Raw genomic sequence first — 18,767 nt, 5'->3', positions numbered from 1 at the left:
TCTGCGCCGCGGCGTCCGGGCGCCGCCGCCCACGCCGCCCCCCGCTCGTCCTTTTAGGGTGCGCCGTCCCAGCCCGTCTCCTCCGTCGAGTTGCCCTGCGGCGGGCGCGTCTCTCGGGCCGAGCCCGGAGCGTTTCATCAGCCAGGCTCCCCCAGGGCGCCGGTAGGGGCCCTGCGCCCGCCACGTGCATGAGATCTGGGCTGGTCCCCGCAGTGAAGAAGCGGGGCGGGGAGGCCTGTCCCGAGTGACAGAGTCATGGGATCTGATGCATGAGGCACACTCGGGACCAGAAGTTTGTTTTCAGGCTTGTTTTTAATGAAAAATGGTGTTCAGTATTGAAGGCGTCGGTGTAGTCTCCACTTCTTAATTGGCTGGCAAATTAAACTTTGTATCTGAGTTTTCTTTAAAAATCATTAGTTATGACTGTGCCGTGAAATTGTGTGAAATTTTTACGAAATATTGTGTGAGGTGTTCAAACCCACACTTGCTCACCCCACTCCTTGAGATTTAAGAGGATCTGTGATGGCCTGCTTCTTTTTCCAGGTGAATCACTAGTCTTGGGTTCACCTCGGTGGGTTGTCCTGACACCAGCAGACCTGGCTAACCACATGTACTTTTCTTTGGAGTATGTGTTTATATAAAAGGAGCACATTCTATTCTATTAGCCACCAAACATTATCTTTCAACAAAGACCCTAGGTACTTAGTTGGCGCACCAACAACCTCGTTTCTTTTTAAGGGGATCGGATGAATGCATAGGTGGCTCCCACCCTTGCTTGCAGGAAGGACTCAGACAGTACATGCCACTGCCCTTGTCCTTACAAGTGGTCTTCCACACAGAGAAAGACATAGACATTTCCTTTTTTTCAACAGTTATATCAAACTTTTAAGGACTTCCAGACCACAGGACTTACATATGCCTGCAGGATATTTCCAGGCAGCAAGAATGACTTGAAACCCCAATTAGCATGTTCCATGCAGGTGCCCACAGGGACAAGTGAAGATCAAGGTGGCAGGCTACTGAAAATGAAGTTATCTGTGAGTGAATCAGCCCTGAGTACCTGCTCAGCCAGCATTGCCCTGGGCAGTTGAGTACAGTTCAGTAGAAGCTTCCTATGTAGTGTGATCAACTTGCTAACAGTAATTTAGAGGCCTGAGAACGAAAGACTTCTAAACGCTGGCAGGCTATTGAAAAGAAAACAGCAACAGGCTATGGCCTAAGCCCCGCCCCCTGCACCACACCACCCCCAACCCTGCCTCTGAAGCAACCCTCCTCCATGACAACAGAGATGCCCTTCTGCCTTTCCACCAGGCTGCCTTCACTCTCCACCCTCCAGCACAGTTTTGTTTCGTTTTTTAAAGATTTACTTATTTGTATTAGTACACTGTAGCTGTCTTCAGACACACCAGAAAAGGTCATCAGATGGTTGTGAGCCACCATGTGGTTGCTGGGAATTGAACTCAGGACCTCTGGAAGAGCAGTCAGTGCTCTTAACCATTGAGCCATCTCTCCAGCCCCCAGCACAGTTTTATGTTGACCCATCAGCCTCCTACAGGCACACAAACGGGACTTGGGAAGCTGCGGGCAGAGCTGCATTGGTGCACTATGTAGCAGCCTGTGTGCTTGGACAACTCTGTCCACTCATTCAGGAAAAGTCAAGTGACACCTGCTGATGTGGGAGACGGCAAGGATCAAATGTTGAGTGCTTACAGTGTTCTGACAAGCAAGGTGCATGCACCCTTGCAGCAACACAAGTGTCTGCATACCTGAAGCCCTGGGGCAGGGCAGAGATCCTCATGCAAGGGGTAAGGACCATGAAATGCAAGGACATTACAATCCAGGAAAACATACTGCAGAGCTGACTTTAGTAGTGACTGTTTGATGGAGTCTCAGGCGTTTGTGGTGATTTCGATGGGCACCACCTGCAGCCTAACCCGAAGAATCACTGCCCTCTCCCCAAACCCCAAGCTCCATAAATAGAGCGCCTCTCACTTCTGCCTGCACGCCACTCTTTCACTTCCAGGTCTCAGTGCTTGCCTCAGGTCTTCTCTCTCCATCTAGAAGATTAGGGCCAAACTCATCCTCATCACCTGACCAGCCCATTCTTGGGGCTTGGGTGACAGGGTCCTACTTCTGAGAGCCCTGTCCTGCCCTAGGCTAAGGGCTATCCTCCTTCTCTCTGGTTCTCCTTCAACCTACAGTTACCCCTGTTATGACCATTGCCTCATTCTTTCCTTGAGAGCACAAAACTTCGAGTCCTAGGGCCATTATTGCCAGTGCTCATAGTGACCCAGTGCCCAACCCACAGCCTTTTGTTAAACACATCTTAATACGTGGATGAAGTAAAAGAATGAGCTTCTCCCCAGAACGGACAGACCTGGCAACGCAGTAGCAGATGGGATTGGAGGGAGCTTCAGAGAGCACCTGAAAAGCTAACTGGCCTGCCAATTCCATTCACTGACTTTCTAGCTTTCTTGCCATGGGCTGAACAAACTGACTAGATCACACAGCAGCTCCAGCTAGAAGTCCAAGAGTCACAAATTCAAATGCAACTTTTGCCACTAATGATCTGTTCTTGAATAACTGAACTTAATCCCTCTAAGCCTGTCTCCTTATACAATCTAAGTAAAACTACTGCAGACATGGAGACAGACAATATGTTTATCAACACCGTAAATTAGTATCAATGCATTAATACACGAACTATGCTTGGGCCCGAGACAGTGGCACTATTTTGAGATGTGGCATTGTTAAAGTAGGTGTGGCCTTGAGGAAGGTCTCCTATGCCCAAACAATGTGACAGTCTCTCCCTGCTGCCAGAGGATCAAGATAATGAACTTTCAGCTCCTTCTCCCTGTAGGCTGCTATTTCCCACCATGACAATAATGGACTAAACCTCTCAAACTGTAAGCCAGCCCCAATTAAATGTTTTCCTTTATAAAAGTTGCCTTGGTCACTGTAGTGGTTTCAGTATGTTTGGCCCAGGGAGTGGCACTATTTGGAGGTGTGGTCTTGGAGGTGTGTCATTGTGGGCATGGGCTTTCAGACCCTCTTCCTAGCTGCCTGGAAGTCAGTCTTCTCCTGTTTGACTTTGGAACAAGAGATAGAACTCTCAGCTCCTCCTATACCATGCCTGCCTGGATGCTGGCATGCTCCCACCTTGATGATAATCAACTGAACCTCTGAACCTGTAAGCCAGCCCCAATTAAATGTTGTCTAAGAGTTGCCTTAGTCATGGTGTCTGTTCACAGCAGTAAAACCCTAACTAAGACAGTCATGATCTCTCGTCACAGCAATAAAAGCCTAAGACACGGTCCCTTTGTGGACACTGGACTACCAGCCCAGCTTCTCTTCTGGTCTTATCTGCAGCTGCTGCCATCTGGGCTAGAATGCTGCCACTTTTCTGTTATTTCCAAGTAGAAAAAGTTGAAGGTGGGCAGCCTCTGTCAATCATTCCTCTCAACAAAGTAAACATCCTTAAAGTTCACACCTGATGCAGAAGCTAGCCAGAATCATTTGACATTAAGAGACAGAAAAGCAAATGTTGATACAATATTCTGACCAGCATCTTCCCCATAAAACACTAGCCAAATCTTTTCATAAAGACAGTGTGCCCAGCCTGCCTGTTTGCACAGGCAGGAGACAAAGAACAAAGCACAAAGCTAGAATAACTACCTGGTGATACACAAGCTTTTACAGTAACTTCAGAGCCATTGAAGTGATAGGAGGCAATCTGACAGGGAAAAGAAATACCTTGGCATCTGCCACATTGTTCCTAAAGGAAAGGGGGTGGAAATGATGTAGGACTCATGAAAACTGCAACTTGTGGAAGGACAGATTCAGTTGGTTTTTGGTGCCATCAATCATCTTGAGCGGCAACAGGTTCAATGTGCCCAGAAATTCAGAACATTTGCTGAAGGCTTTGTTTCCCTGGTCTAGGGGCAGATGAATGGAGACAAGAGTATACAAAACAAGCCTGACTTGGGAGCTTCTGGCTTGCAACACACTGCTCTAAACTGACTCTGTCCCTTTCTTGTTCCATGACTTGTGACATCCTGAAGCCTAGGTTCAGGGTTCTAGGCCTGGGTTTTCTCGTGCATGGAGATGGGATCACATTTCTAGCCTGTAGAATCTAAAGGCCTCAAAGCAAAATGAGCCTCCAGACTAGTTGCCTGCAGAGATTAGGATGTGTGGAGTGTAAATTACTTCGTCTCTCTTGAGTTATCACCAATCCAAAGTGATAGTAGCCATTCAAGGAACTATCAAGATTACTGTTACACAACTTTACTGTAAGCTATGTTAGGCCTTCCATCAGAGAGGCTTAAGGCTAAGATAGGACATCAACGGATGTTCTCATGTTTGCAACACGTGATTGGGAAATAGTTTGCAGGAAACTGTGGGCACAGTTACCCAGAGGAACTGACGAGCATCACTTTTGGGGGAAGGGGTACATAGAAAAGATACAAAGAGATACAGAAAGCTCGGCAAAGACTACACAAGAGTTAAAGGCATAAATACTTAATGGCACTGAAGAATCTTGCCTCTACCACACACACCCTTGCCTGGTTCCTCAGTCTCCATACCTCAAATCTGATAAAAGTTCCCAAGGGGTACATTGGTGAGGGGCTGGAAAGATGGCTCAACAGTTAAGTGCACTAGCTGCTGCTCTTCCAGAGAACCAAAGCTGTTTCCAACATTGATTTTTGGAAAAGAAAAAAAAATTCAATAGTAAATTAATATAAATACAAACATTCTTAATGCACTGCTACCATGTAGAAAGCTCCTAAATTAACCATAGCAGAAACATTTCTTCACTGTCCACAGATCCCGAATTCCTCAGACCCCTTGCAGACTTGTTGAATCAAAGGGAGGCAAGTGATCAGGTGTCATCTGAGGACTGAAGCTCGAACGAACTGGCTCGTATTTTACCTTTCTCTTCCTACCTCTGCAATAGTGCAGACTGTGCTGAGGTAAGAATGAGCCTCATCACCCACTCACCACATGTCCTACAGCTGCCCTAAAGAAACCCAACTTGTATCAAATTTTTAAGAAGTAGGTCTTTGTTGTATTTCAGAAACAGGAAACATTTGCTGAGCACCTAGAATGTTCCAGGCACCATATGCAGTGCTTTGATGTATTTTTAATACATCTTTTCTTGTTACTGTAGAACAGCAGTTCTGATTTGGGGATACTTCTGGCACCCAGGAGCTATGACAATGTCCAGTGACATTTTTGGTTGTCACTACTGAGGTCTTCCTAATGAAGAGCAAGACACTGCTAAACACCCTTGTAATGAATACTATTACACCAAACCTCCTCCCTTTGAAGCCCAGACCAGCTCTCTCTCCAAAATTCATTGTTTTTTTCCAGATTTACACACACATTATACGTATGTGCATCTATCTATACATATACACCCGTATTTCATTTCCTTTTATGCTCAAATGGGGACAAATCCCACACAGTGCTCAGCTGTGTGCATCTTGGGTTCACTCTGCACCATAGCCCACACACTCATGGGTCTCTTGATGGCTGACCAGCCTTTCAGATGTTAAATTTCTCAGTATACCACAACTGAAACCCTAGAGCTTTCAAGCAAGCTCACTTATGGCCCCACCCTGAGGAATGTGAACCCCTACAAATTACCTGGGAACATCAATCAGGATTTCAGCCTAGAGGAAATGGCACTCCCAGTGACAAGACCGCCAAAGCCCGTATCACTCCTCCCAGAATGTCATGTCTCACCTTGCTTTATTTCCTTCCTCACCAGCATCTGAACAGGCCATAAACACCCTTGAACCACCTACACCATTAAACATCCATCATCTCTCTCCATGGCCATGCTTCATAGCACTTAAGTTCCTCTCCCCAAAAAATCACCAAGTCCTCGCCTGCTCTTACTCACCTTTGCCTATCAACTGACCATTAATTCTAATACAGGATAAACAAACTGGGCAGCAAGGTTAAGAATATGAAGACTCAGTTTACAGCGATGGCACGTCTTTAATCCCAGCACTAGGATGGCAGAGGCAAGAGGCTATGAGTTTGAGGCCAGCATGGTCTCTACATAGTGAGTTCTAAGCCATCCAAGGGTACACAGGGAGATGTTGTCTGACAACAAAACCAAAGCTGAGGATGTAGAACAGTGAGTGTTTGCCTAGTGATTCCCAGTACCATGGCACACAGGTCTAAACCAGTGAGTACCAGTGGTGCTTCTTGCTTCTCCATTTTCAGAGAAGCAACAGGTGACAACAGGTGATGGCTAGAAGCCTTACACTTAGCTGTACAGAGACTGAAATCTTAAATAAAATGGTACGTTTGAACACATTAAGGAAGAAAAACATCATGGCTATATAGACAGAACAAAAGGCCAATCAACTTCATGACTATTTGGAAGAGATAGGCTGGAGAAGTTAAATGAGGGTCTCTATTGAGGATGGTGGTGCTAGGATATGGTAGTGATCCCACTAAAGAAATGTAGAGGACCAAGTACCAAACCTTGGACAGAGAACCAAGCAGCATGCACTGTGAGAAGCGCCAAGATAAAGTGGTGCCAGCAAGGGACTGCGACCCTGGTCAAGCAGCATCCTGCCTCTCTCCACCTGCATAGCTGAGCCCAATGAGCAGCTCCAGCATGGTGTTTTAACAGGACAATGGAAGGCTGAGGCAGTAAACCTTTGAGGGCTTCAAATATTTAAAAAAAAAAAAAAAAAGACACAGGAACATAATAGTGACCAGATACCAGAGTGGCCTAAAAACAAATGCTGTAAGACACAGAAAATAATGTGCCTACTATCTCAAACTGCAGGAAAAGGAGCATCTCTAATGTTCTTCTGTTTCTATCCACTACAAACTACTCTGCAACCAAAGAAGGCCTGTTAGCCTGCAGAGAGCCACAGGTATCTCACACTTAGGAGCCAGTAAGTTACAAATCACTGATTTTGCTCATCAGAGAAGCATGTTCATTTGCCCAAGGCTGCCTGACACTGGTTCCTTAAGGCCAGTGGCTCTCAACATTCCTAATGCTGCAACCCTTTAGTACAGTTTCTCATGTTCTAGCAACCCCCACCCAACCATAAAATTACTTCACTGCTATGCTACTTCATAAGTCTAAGTTGGCTACTGTCAAGAACTGTAAATAACTGTTATGTAGAATATCTAATATGTGACCTCCAAAAGGATCATGACCCACAGGTTGAGAACCACTGCTTTAGACCAAAAACAGACTACAGGCTCTTTAGTTGCTTGTTGCTGTCTAAACCAGGGGGTGAAATCACAAACAATTTCATTCCCAATAAAATGAACACCTTGAGTATTTACTAATAAGGTATGTGTTTGCATCCAACACCTACTGACTCCTAGATGAAATTCTGCTCAACATCTGGGTCAAGATACACTTTGTATTATCAAAAAGAGAGGCCAGGAGGGTGAAAGGCAAGACAAAGTTTTACTTTAAATGATTACAAGCACACCAAATAACATGTAACAAGTTGAGTCCTAGCATCTAGTGATTTGGGTTAAGATACACTAACAGCAGCCTGAACAAGCATATTCACTGTCCTAAATTATCCAGGATAGAGTACTATAAGGCTGGCTGCTTCTTCATAGGAGTTACAAATAGCTATTTACTACTTTTTCATAGATAACGCCCCTGACCTTTAAGAAAGTAGAAGGGAACGATTTAATCCCTTTCTTTCTTCAAAGAATTTTTTTTCCTAGTAGACTAATAAAAGAAAAGTCAATATTGATACCCATTACTTGCACAAACACACAGAAAAAGAGGTGAGATATATTCCTTAAAGACACACAAGGTAAGAAGATGAAACTTCAGGTATGAAATAAGTCTGTACAAAAAGCTAGATTTGATACTCTCAAAAAGTGAAGGGTCCTACAACAGCATAGAGAAATAATTTAATGCCTTCCAGAACAGAACTCAAGCTCTGTGGAGGTTTCCTGTTCTATGGGGGCAGATCTCATGCCAACCCACAGACAGGCGCTTCTGCCTCCTATCCGTTTATGCGGTAGTTTTCATGGATTTCTGGCCGGATGTCACACACAAAGGCCAAGAGGTTATCCAGGACTTCATCCCTGTTCTGCTCGAAGTAGTTCTGGAGGATAGTCATCTTCTCCTGGGTCTCCTTCTCCACCTCACTGCTACAGCTGCCATGCGACCCCAGTGCCTGCAGGGGAGGAGACAGGATACAAGGAGAAATCAGGAAGATTCTCCAGGTAAGTCATTTAACAAGCAACCTGCTGGCCTATAGAAAAGCCCCAGCTCCTTAATAAGAGAATGCAACCCATCTGTGGCAGGCATAGTAATCTAAGAAAAGCAGTGTGACGAAGCAGGCACACTCCACCAGCATTCACTACTGTCACAGTACACAGTCCTGAGTGAAGGCTGGAACCAACCTAAAGATTCAACAACTACGGCACCACCCACACTGGTGTACACTTGTAATCCCAGCTACCTGAAGTAAGAGCAAACTGCTTGAGCACAAGAAGAAAAATAGAAAACAAAGAAGGCAATGATTGACTTAATTCAGTCCCTGGTAGCAACACTACCAGCAACTGCATGTGTATGCACACATACAATCTGACAACTGAAAGTGGTTTTGAATTACGATGCATCTATACAAGAGAATATAGTTCAGCAATATGCTGTAAAATATGCAGTTTATAGGCAAATAATACAACAGTATCACTGATGTTAGCATTTATGTTATTTTTGATGTGGCTTTAAAACTGCAAAGATGGTCACTGGAAAGACTGCTCAGCAGTTAAAAGTACTTGCTGCTCTTGCAGAGGTTTGGTTCCCAGCACCAATATGGTGGCTCTCAACCATTAATACCTCATGCTCCAAGGGATCCAATGCCCTTAACACCTAGATGAGGGCAATCTCAAATCTTTCACTTGGATTTTCAACTAGGTAAATAAACTGTGAACCACTGTTAACTGTATGAGACACCACACAGCTCTGCTCCCCCTTCCCGCTTCTACAAGTTCCTCTGCATCCTTTTTCCCCCACCAAGATCGGTCTCTGTCCATCACTTTATGTATCACAGCTGTCGACTATAGTGATAGATCTCTTTACTATACTGAGGGGCAGGTCCAATTTTATCACCTGTAGATTGTCAGAGCAGTGTTCACAGCTATAGGTCTATAGGGCTTATTGTAAGCTAAACTCTATGAAGGCAGGGACCAAAACTGCCATTCCTGATTGATCTGCCAGCATCTAACATGGTACTTGGCATATGTCAAATGCTTTCAAAAATGCTAAACAAATAAATGAAAATTAGAATTTTATATAATAGTAAATAAAGTGATTATCCCAAGAGACAAACCCTACAATAAACAGGGACGACAGGGTGGGGCTAGGGACTAAGTAGTAGAGAACCTTTAGCATGCAAAGGCCAAAGATTCACTTCCCAGAACCATCAGAAACAAACCCCCAAAGCCTCAAAACTGCACTAGCAGCTCTATGCTGTGTGGGCTCTTTTCAGATCTGCACAAGAAACCAAGGCAATAGTGAAGACGAACAAAGTGAGGCCCACCGCAGCTTCCTTGGCCTTGAACTCCTTCTCCCTCTGCAGGCGGTACTGTTCAATTTCAGCCTGGGCTTCTTCTTTGGCCTGCTTCAGCCTCCTGTTCTTTCCTGTTTTCAAAGAATAGAAAGATATCAAGAAGTGTCTCAAGGTAGAACAGCAAATAGATGCTGATAATGAATTGTAGCAGTCAAGGAAGAAAATAATTTAAACACCAGAGAAGTACAACGGAAAGAGGGAATGAAAATCTAAACAACAATGTAGGTTCTGCCTCCAGTCTTTAAATGGGAACAAAACAGGAATGTCTTAGAGCTGTGAGCAGTGTATGAGGCCCTCAGTCCAATGTCCAGAAGTGCACACAAGGACACACACGGGCACACAAAAGGGAACCTGGGAAAACAAACAAAGAAAATACTGTGGAATATCACAGTGTAGTCTCAAACTCATTAATATAACGTTAAAGACCTGTTAACATAAGATAGGTGACAGTCATCTGGGGAGCCCTTCACCCTAAATAGTGACCAGTTAGCTGTGTTGCTGCGAGGTCTCTTTAGAGTCTGCTGAGAACTAACGTACTCAAAGGATAGCACCTAAAATGTAGCCAAGGAAAGAGATGACATAATCCTGCAAACTGGGCACCAGGGCTGTAGCAGAGGCAAAGCCACAACAGGGGAGAATGATAAATTTGGTGCCAGAGCACACGCAGCTGGGAGGGGAGGAGAAACAGGGATCTGGTCTCTGGAAGATAGCCAGTTTAACACAGGTTGGCAAAATCTCCAGGTTGTCAGACCACAAGTCCAGCCAACAGTCTTTTCTGCTCACAAAAAAAAAAGAAAAAAAGAAAAAAAAAAAAAAAGAAACAAAACCAAATTGAGACAGGGTCTCTCTATGTAGCCTTAGATGTCCTGAAATTCACTATACATAGACCAAATAGGCCTGAAACTCACAGAGATCTGCCTGCCTGTCTCCCAAGTGCTGGGATTAAGCCCAGTTTCACCAACAGAGTTCTAGAATTCTGCACCTGTAATGACTCTATGTCATCAGCGCCATCTGGCAACTCTGAAACAGTCTCTCCTTAACACACCCCAAGGATTATTTCCTTAACTTAAACACAGTGGTTATTTCAGCTCACTCCTCCTGTGCTAGGCCCAATCATTCACAGATAGTCCTCCTCCTATCAGCTACATGAGCTACATTTAAAGCCAAAGACCTTTTCCAAACCTATCTATCAAAGACATCCACAGTCCAACCACTATTCAGGAACTTCAAGGTAATTTCACAATCCCAGAATCAGTCCCTAAGACAAGACCACCAATGCCTTTTGGTAAACATCCTCACAGCCGTTTTGACACACTTTTCTGAAAATCAATACTACTGGACCAGTAGATCACACAAACATAAATACACCTCCTCTAGTGCTAGAAAGTACTCACACTAGGCGAGCACTCCACCACTCAACAATACATCTAGTCCCCAGGTATTTTGTCCTCCTCCCTTTTGGGTTTTACACAGCCTGTGCTGGTCCTAAACCCAGGATCCCACTGTTTGGGATCAGTTTCCCTTGGAGTTATGTATAATCGCTCCCAGCACTAATTTTTTTTAAGGTTTCTGAGACCTTACAAATAGGAGCTGGGGTCTTGTTTCAAACGAAATGTCCCAAAGTAACGATTTCATGAGAAACTCAGGCATGATTATTTTACAATATACATTGTCCCTTCCTAGTCTCAGTGTATATGTGTGTTTTTTCCAGGTTTCTAGAGACAAGATTTCTCTGGCTGTCCTGGAACTCCTTCTGTAGACCAGGGTGGCTTTGAACTCAGTGATCCACCTGCATCTGCCTCACAATGCTGAGATTACTGCTTTTCCTTCCCAGCTCTTAACTGAGCAAGTCAAGTGTGATTACAGATCAAGAGGATAGTTCTCGCCGGGCAGTGGTGGCACACGCCTTTAATCCCAGAACTTGGGAGGCAGAGGCAGGCAGATTTCTGAGTTCGAGGCCAGCCTGGTCTACAGAGTGAGTTCCAGGACAGCCAGGACTACACAGAGAAACCCTGTCTCGAAAAAAAACAAACAAACGAACCAAATAAAAAAAAAAAAAAAGAGGATAGTTCTCATATTTTAGCTCTTTTCAATGCCTCTCTCCCCAACCACTGAAAATATTAAGATGTGAGTTAGCTGTAAGCTAACCCCTCTAAAACAAACTCCTTCAGCAGATCTTGCAGCCAAGTAAGGAGTAAAATCTCCCAGGAACTTGGTAATTCCCACCACAGTCCAAGTACTTGTTTTTGCACTTCCTCCAAACAGGCTCACAGAAGTTCCAACACACACACCTGCTCTTCTGCTGAGTCATCACTGGACAAACTGACAAGTCAGTCTGGAAATTCTGGATCAAGACCATGGCAACACAGGGCTTTCTAGCCACCTGAGAAGAAAAGGCTTCTCGCCAGCCCAGCACTGACACAGAAAATGTCTCCTAGGAAATAAAGAACCACCTAACTCTACCAGAGCCACACTTCAAGTCTACTTAGGGGTAAGCATGGTGGCACATGCCTTTCAGGCCAGCACTGGGAAGCAGGGGCAGGCAGAGATCTCTGAGAGATCTCGGCCTGGCCTCAGTGCGTAAGATATGTGGACTACGAGTTTTATACTAAGAAAAATTCCATGCGTGAGAAAGGCCTCTCAACCCAGAGTCTAGCCAAACCATCTTCTGAGGTGCATTTTTTCCCTCTTGCAAAAATAGGACTACATACAGTGTCTGCTTACCTTGGAAAACTGGATTCATAAAGTTCCTGAGACACAGTTTCCAGTTTCCAGAAAGCTTATTCTAGTGGCAGGGCCATATAAACCAACAGTTTACTATAACGCGATGTCAAAAGCAAGCATTAGTGAGGGAAGGAGCCTGAACGAGAAGCTGCTACCTATGTTCTGAGATTCAAAACTCTAAGAGCAGACGATGTGCAAACACTTGGAGGGACATAAATGAAGCTGCTTTTAGGATTCATGGTGACGCAGTACAGCTGGAAGAGAGTATCTCACAGGGACATTCTTAGCAAAGAACACAGAAGCCTGATTGTTGAAAGCCCTTCCTTTAAGCCATTATGAAACACCAGCTCCATTCTGCAGGGACTAGGAGTGACGAGTGGAAGGAAAGGTGTGAGCGAAGTTATATTCCCATTTCAAGCAGGTGATTGCAGTGAGGAAAAAAATGAGTTATAGAATATTACTGGCTTCTTCCACTCCTTGGTCCCAAGTTAGACACATGTGGTAAACTGACTTTTCTGGCTACCTTGTCCCTCTCCACCTTGGCCTTTCACTGCTACACACATCCTAACTGGTATGTGTGCCTCCGCTCAAACATGAAATACCCTGTGATGACGATGAACTGGGCACTTCTCTAGTACATTCTCGGGGTGAGGCGGGGGGGGGGGAGGAATGATGGAGTTAGGTAGCCACATGAACTCAAGTAGTTCAACTATGGTGCTGAAGGAAAAGATGGACGGGGATCAGGTTAGAGAGGCTAGGCGAAAGGCTTAAAGTGACAAACGAGGAGAGGTGGCCAGGATAACTTAGGTTCGCAGACTCGACCGCCGTGGAGGTGGCTCCCGTGGGTGGGCCGCAGCCGGAAGGAAGGGATCAGGTGGGAGCAGAGTTTCTGTGGAGTGGCCCACATCAGGCCCTGCACAGCGAGAAGAGAACGAACCCACTACTGTCTCCACAGGCAACCTGTGGTCCCGCCTCGCGGCTTCCAAGCACCGCCCGGACAGCTTCTAGCCCCGACACTGTCCCCCGGCCTCCGCCCGCGGCCTAGCCGCCGTTCCCCGCCAAGCATCCCGCCCCGTCCCGGAGCTCACGCTTGCGGGCCTCGGACACCTTCTCTGCCGCCCGCTTCTCGGCCTGCAGTAGCTGCTGGATGCCCTGCGACTGACTCGCCATTGCTGCGGGGACTCTGGGCCGAAACAACGGCCTAAGTCAACGGCTCAAACACTCAGAAGCCCCTCGGGTCACCTGACCCATCACCCAGAACCTGCGCCTGCGCAGCGCGCAGGAGCCCCGCCCCGGCGTCTCAGCTGACTGCTTTTGAGGCCCGCGACTCCTAGGAAATGGGGCGGAGCGAGACGAGGCGGGGCGGGGTGAGACAGGGCGGGGCGAGCGAGGAGGGAAGGGCCAAGCTGTTCGTCTACGCCTGCGCATTGAGGGATGGCTGTTCCTGCTTTTACTTTTGCATGTGTCAATGGCTGCTTTTTAGCTGATATTATCCCTGTGGCAGTCCTGCCACGTAGTTATTTCCCTCTTCCCGTAATTAATAGTGTGCCCATATTGAAGTCCAGAAACAAGGACCCAAACCTGATTATTTACCCCCACTCTTTACCGAGCTAAACTTCCTACCTTTCTGGAACTTTCCTTGGAATTTAGACCCTATCAGGAAGCAGTGCTGTGCAAAGTGATACAGGCCGCAAACCCAGCACACCCATATCAAGATGCTGTGGCAAGAGGATTGAGTGATTGAGTTCAAGGCCTGGCTAGATTACTTAGTGAGACTGTGTTTGGGGGGAAGGGGAGGAAAGCAGATAGTAAAGGCATGGCACATGCTTTTAATCCCAGCACTAGGGAGGCAGAGGTTCTGATTCGAGGCAGGCCTGATTTACAGAGTGAGTTCCAGGACAGCCAGAGCTACCCAGAGAAACCTTATCTCGAACCCCCCCCCAAAAAAAAGGGAGAGAGAGAGAAGAGAGAGAAGAAAAATGATATCAAAGAGAAGTTTAGGAAGCTCTGGCCAGTTATGGAGAGAAGTCTGAAACCCTAGGTTCAGACAGTAGCAAATACTCAGGCACACTCACACGGGGACTCAGCATCAAGTCACCTCTACTCCCTGTGACTTGTGGGCCAGTTGCCTTGGTGGAAGGGATGAAACCTAGACCCTCAAGCATTGTAGGGCCTCATTCTCCATCCCTTTCTGAACCAAGCTCAGGAATAAATAGTGCTGTTTCCATAAGTGTCGCTGAGATCACAATGGGCATGCATACCTCCCTTGATCCTGAAGACAGATTAAGGAGACAGAGTGATAGCTCAGGGTACAGATATTTACCTCAAACCCTAACCATGTGAGTTCTATTCCAGGGACCCATGTGAAAGAAGGAGAGAAACAATTTCTGCAAACTATCTTCTGACCTCCACAAACACACAGTGACATATGCTTTACCACCACCCACCCATACAATTTTTTTAAATTAAGATATTAATTTAAACAAATAATTATAGCATAATAAATGAAGGAAATTTGCAAAGTGTTTAAAGACATGCCTGTTAATGAAGATAAAACAGTGTGAACCGTCATGAAGAGAGAATGGATGTGAAGGCTCTCCCAAGGGAGAGATCTAAAATGAGATTCTAGGGCTTTGTCAGCATCACGGGGCTGTTTATAACCCTCATCTACTGTAGACAGAAAACATAGCTCCTGTTCCAAAGAGAATACAAGAGAGCCCAATATTTTTAGGCCAATATGATCATGGTCCAGGAAGGACAGATTTAGATTCCCCTGAACAGCATGCCCCACTGAGGAAGAGGTTACATGTATGGCCAAAGAACAAAACAAGATTGTAAATACTTTCACCTAATTCATATACTCAATGTATTTACCTCATCCATGGGTGTATACAACAGGTAGACAGCTAATGGCAGTATTGGAAAACCTCCTCAATGGGTTTAGCATGCTGTTTTCTAATACCCTTAGTATTAGGGTTGGAGGAAGCCAGTAGCCTGTTAAGTTACCAGTCCATTCTGAACATTCCATCTAGTGGTCCCAGAGCTGTCAGGGCAGATGTGGAGGTAAATGGGTCGCAAAGGAAGCTAAAGATAGGCCAAGATGATTTTAACACTACATCTGAAAAATCGTGTTTCTCTTCAGTCATGAACCCCCACTCTGTCAGTCTTCAGTACCTTCCACACTGATGTAGTTTCTTTGGAGGTCACCACTACCATGTGCTAGGCCTTGCTTCTGTTCCTAGGGGATAGGACTGGCAAGATAGGAAGTGGGGCTTGCATTTTCACCATGCTGTGCTCAGGAATGACTCCTGCCAGCAAGTTCGGAAGTGCTATGAAATAAGAGTCTCATTTGATAATGTCCAAATGAAAGCTCAGCAGGTTAAGGAGTTTGTCCACAGTTACATTCCTGTTGGCTGCCAAATGGGACACCTGCCTCTTGTCAAGCTGCAGATTGACATCTGTAGCCAGCTGCGCTCTTCTGCAGAATTCCTGTGAGCTTCGGAAAGAATTTAGATGACCTCTTAAAGTCTATGAAATTCTGAGAACATAAAGTAAGGCCAAGATTTTTTTTTTCTAGAAATTTCTCTGCACTGGAGGATGAGAGCAGTTTGATGATTCAAAGCTTTTCCACTTGATTCAGGTTAGAAACAGCATAATAACCAGGAAATGAATACTTTCTTGGGAAGATTGACCAATGTTTGTATTCCCGGAAAACACAATATACTCAGACAATCAACAGAGAGCAATATGCACTGTAGAGGTGGGAGAAAAACTAAAAGAGATGATTGAGAAAAAATGATACAAATTCCCACTTACAAACAAGTGGATAAATAAATGTGGCTTATTGTACCATAGAAAAGTATTCAGTCATGTCCCAGTGAGATGACGCAGCAAGAACATGGACAAGCCTGAGAACTGAGTTTCATCCCCAGGCCCTCAGTGGTGGAAGCAGAGAACATACTCCCAAAGTTGTCCCCTGACCTCCACACACATGCTGTGGCTTGTGCATACCCACATATGAACACATGAGAGAGAGTGAGAGTGAGAGAGACAGACAGACAGACAGACAGACAGACAGACAGAGACACAGACAGACAGAGAGACAGAGACACAGACAGAGAGACAGAGACAGAGACAAAGACAGACAGACACAGACAGACAGAGACACAGACAGACAGAGAGACAGAGACACGGACAGAGAGACAGAGACAAAGACAGACAGACAGAGATTGTAAAATTTTCGACAGGATCTCATTGTCTCTGTGTAGACCAGATTGGCCTCAAACTCACAGAAATCCACTCACCTATCTCTGCCTACTGAATACTGGGACACAATTCATGCACCACCATGCCCAACACTCATAAGCATTTTTATTATTACATACATTTTAATTATTTATTATATACATTTTTATTATTTACTTGATGTACGTTTGCTTGTAAGTGAAATAAATCTTCCCTTCCCCCTGAGTTCTTTCTTGTCAGCTATTTGGTCACAACACTGAGAAAAGTAATGAATAATTCCCAGGATCTGGACAGAGGAAGACTACTCTCACCTAAGCCAGCCATAGATATACTAAAAACACGCATTGCTGGAGGCCAGCTCAGGACATGCCACAGGCGCTTCATGAGCCACACCATGCAGTGTTCCTTCAGGTTAATCTGAAGGTTATCTCATACCTCATAGGAAGAGAACCTGTCTGTCTTGACATGTTATTTCAGCAGATGATGGTGATCTTGCTGTAGATTTTGGCAGAGAGACGTGGGGACACTAGGAAGCTCAGTGAGTCACACAGTTGTTGCATGCTGACACCTACCATGTTTTTCCATACTCGTGACTCTTAAATACTTCCTCTTCTCTGTGGCAGCATTCTAACTTCTAAGGGGGAGCTGTAACCTAAAGTGCAAGGTCATTAACTGCTAAATACTCTTTACAGAAACCAGAGCTTCTGGGAACCATAAAATAAGATCAGGATGTGTGGTTATGGTGCACCCCTTGGTCTTTAGTTCTATGTAACAGCTAATATGGGGGCATGTAAATTTCTGTAGATTTATCCTGCAGAAAACTGACATAGACGGTTTTAATATAGGCACACATGAGGACTAGTCCCAGGTAGTTGAGGTCTGTGAATGATCTGACCAGGAAAAAAAGAGAAAGAAAAAGAAAAGAGGAGACATGTCCTTGGACAACACAGAGACGATACTAACACATGGCCCTCCTGTCCATTGTCCTCTGCTCCATCTTTCTTGAGCCCTCCAGGATAAAACTTTATGGATGGTAGTCTCACCATCTTCCAGAATGCCAGCCCTTAAATAAACCTGCTTCCCACCATCACTTCCCAAGTATTGGCTTTAAAGAGGTGAGCAGGCCAGGCTTGGGTCAGGTACCAGCAGCATTGTTGATTGTATAGCCAATGAGTAGAACTGACCCGTAAGTAAACAAAACATGGTGTGGGCTGACTAATGACTCTACCGTGTATCCAGTTGACATAAAACTAGCTAGTACAATGCCCTTGTAGGGAATCCAGGTTCAGTTCTCGGGACCCACTTAGCAGTTCACAATTGTCTGTAACTCCACTTTGAAAGAATCTGATGCCCTCTTGCCTCTTCAGGCACTACGTATGCATACAGACCATGTATATACATACAGGCAAAACATTCATGCATGCAAATAAAACAATCTCTAAAATCATAAAAATGAAACAAAAAGGATTGGCGGTTAATGCTACAAGAACAGTGTGTCTAATGTTACTGAATACAGGTTACAAACGCATTAGGATGGAACCAGATATGGTAGCAAAGGCCTTTAATTCCAGTAATTCCAGCACCCAGGCATCAGTGACAAGCAGTCTCTGTGAGTTCAAGGCCAGCCTGGTCTACCTAGAGAATCCCAGAATTCTAGCCAGAGCTACATAGTGAGACCTGTCTCAAAAGTTATGCTCACCTAATGACCTCCACAAAGCGCTGCACCCAGAGGTTCTAGATACTATGTGGTAGTGCTATCTCAAGACCTAGTTTTGGCCACATGGGTCTGTGTGAAACATTGAACCGAAAACCCATTCACAACTGTGTCAGAAGAGCTGGGTTAACCAATAATTACTGGTACTCGATTGGGGAGGTGGGACTCTTGGGGGCAGAATCTTTCACCTGTAGGCCCTAACTTCCAGGAACAGATCTTAATGCTGAATAATAAACAGGAACGCCAGGTGACATCCAAAACAATGGCAGATTAATATGAGGAAATATTCTATCCACATTTGGCATCATTTGGTGATTTGAACAGAAATGACCCCATAGAGTCAGTCATGTGTTTGTGTGCTTTAACATGGGGTGCTGGGGGTTAGGCTGGTGCTGCTTGTATTCTGTACCCCAAGATCTCACCCTGAAGATAAAGGACTAAACCCCTGAAACTGTAATCCAGCCCCAATTAAATGTTTTTCTTTACAAGCATTGCCACAATCG

At 45.2% G+C, this 18,767-nt stretch overlaps 1 protein-coding gene across 1 annotated transcript; it reads right to left on the bottom strand.

Moving 5' to 3' along the window:
* Positions 1-7,428: 7,428 nt before the first annotated feature.
* Atp6v1g1 (ATPase H+ transporting V1 subunit G1) lies at positions 7,429-13,604 on the bottom strand. Its single transcript, XM_028780017.1, has 3 exons — positions 13,394-13,604; positions 9,552-9,652; positions 7,429-8,180 (listed from the first exon to the last, which is right to left on the bottom strand). The coding sequence occupies exons 1-3, from the start codon at positions 13,473-13,475 to the stop codon at positions 8,007-8,009; spliced, it is 357 nt and encodes a 118-aa protein (XP_028635850.1). The 5' UTR covers positions 13,476-13,604; the 3' UTR covers positions 7,429-8,006.
* Between the last annotated feature and the right edge of the window lie 5,163 nt (positions 13,605-18,767).

Source organism: Grammomys surdaster, unplaced genomic scaffold, assembly GCF_004785775.1.
Source record: "Grammomys surdaster isolate TR1022 unplaced genomic scaffold, NIH_TR_1.0 363, whole genome shotgun sequence".
Taxonomy (NCBI): Eukaryota; Metazoa; Chordata; class Mammalia; order Rodentia; family Muridae; genus Grammomys; species Grammomys surdaster.
The sequence above is the reverse complement of the archived record's forward strand: the minus strand, read 5'-3'. Positions and strand labels throughout refer to the sequence as shown.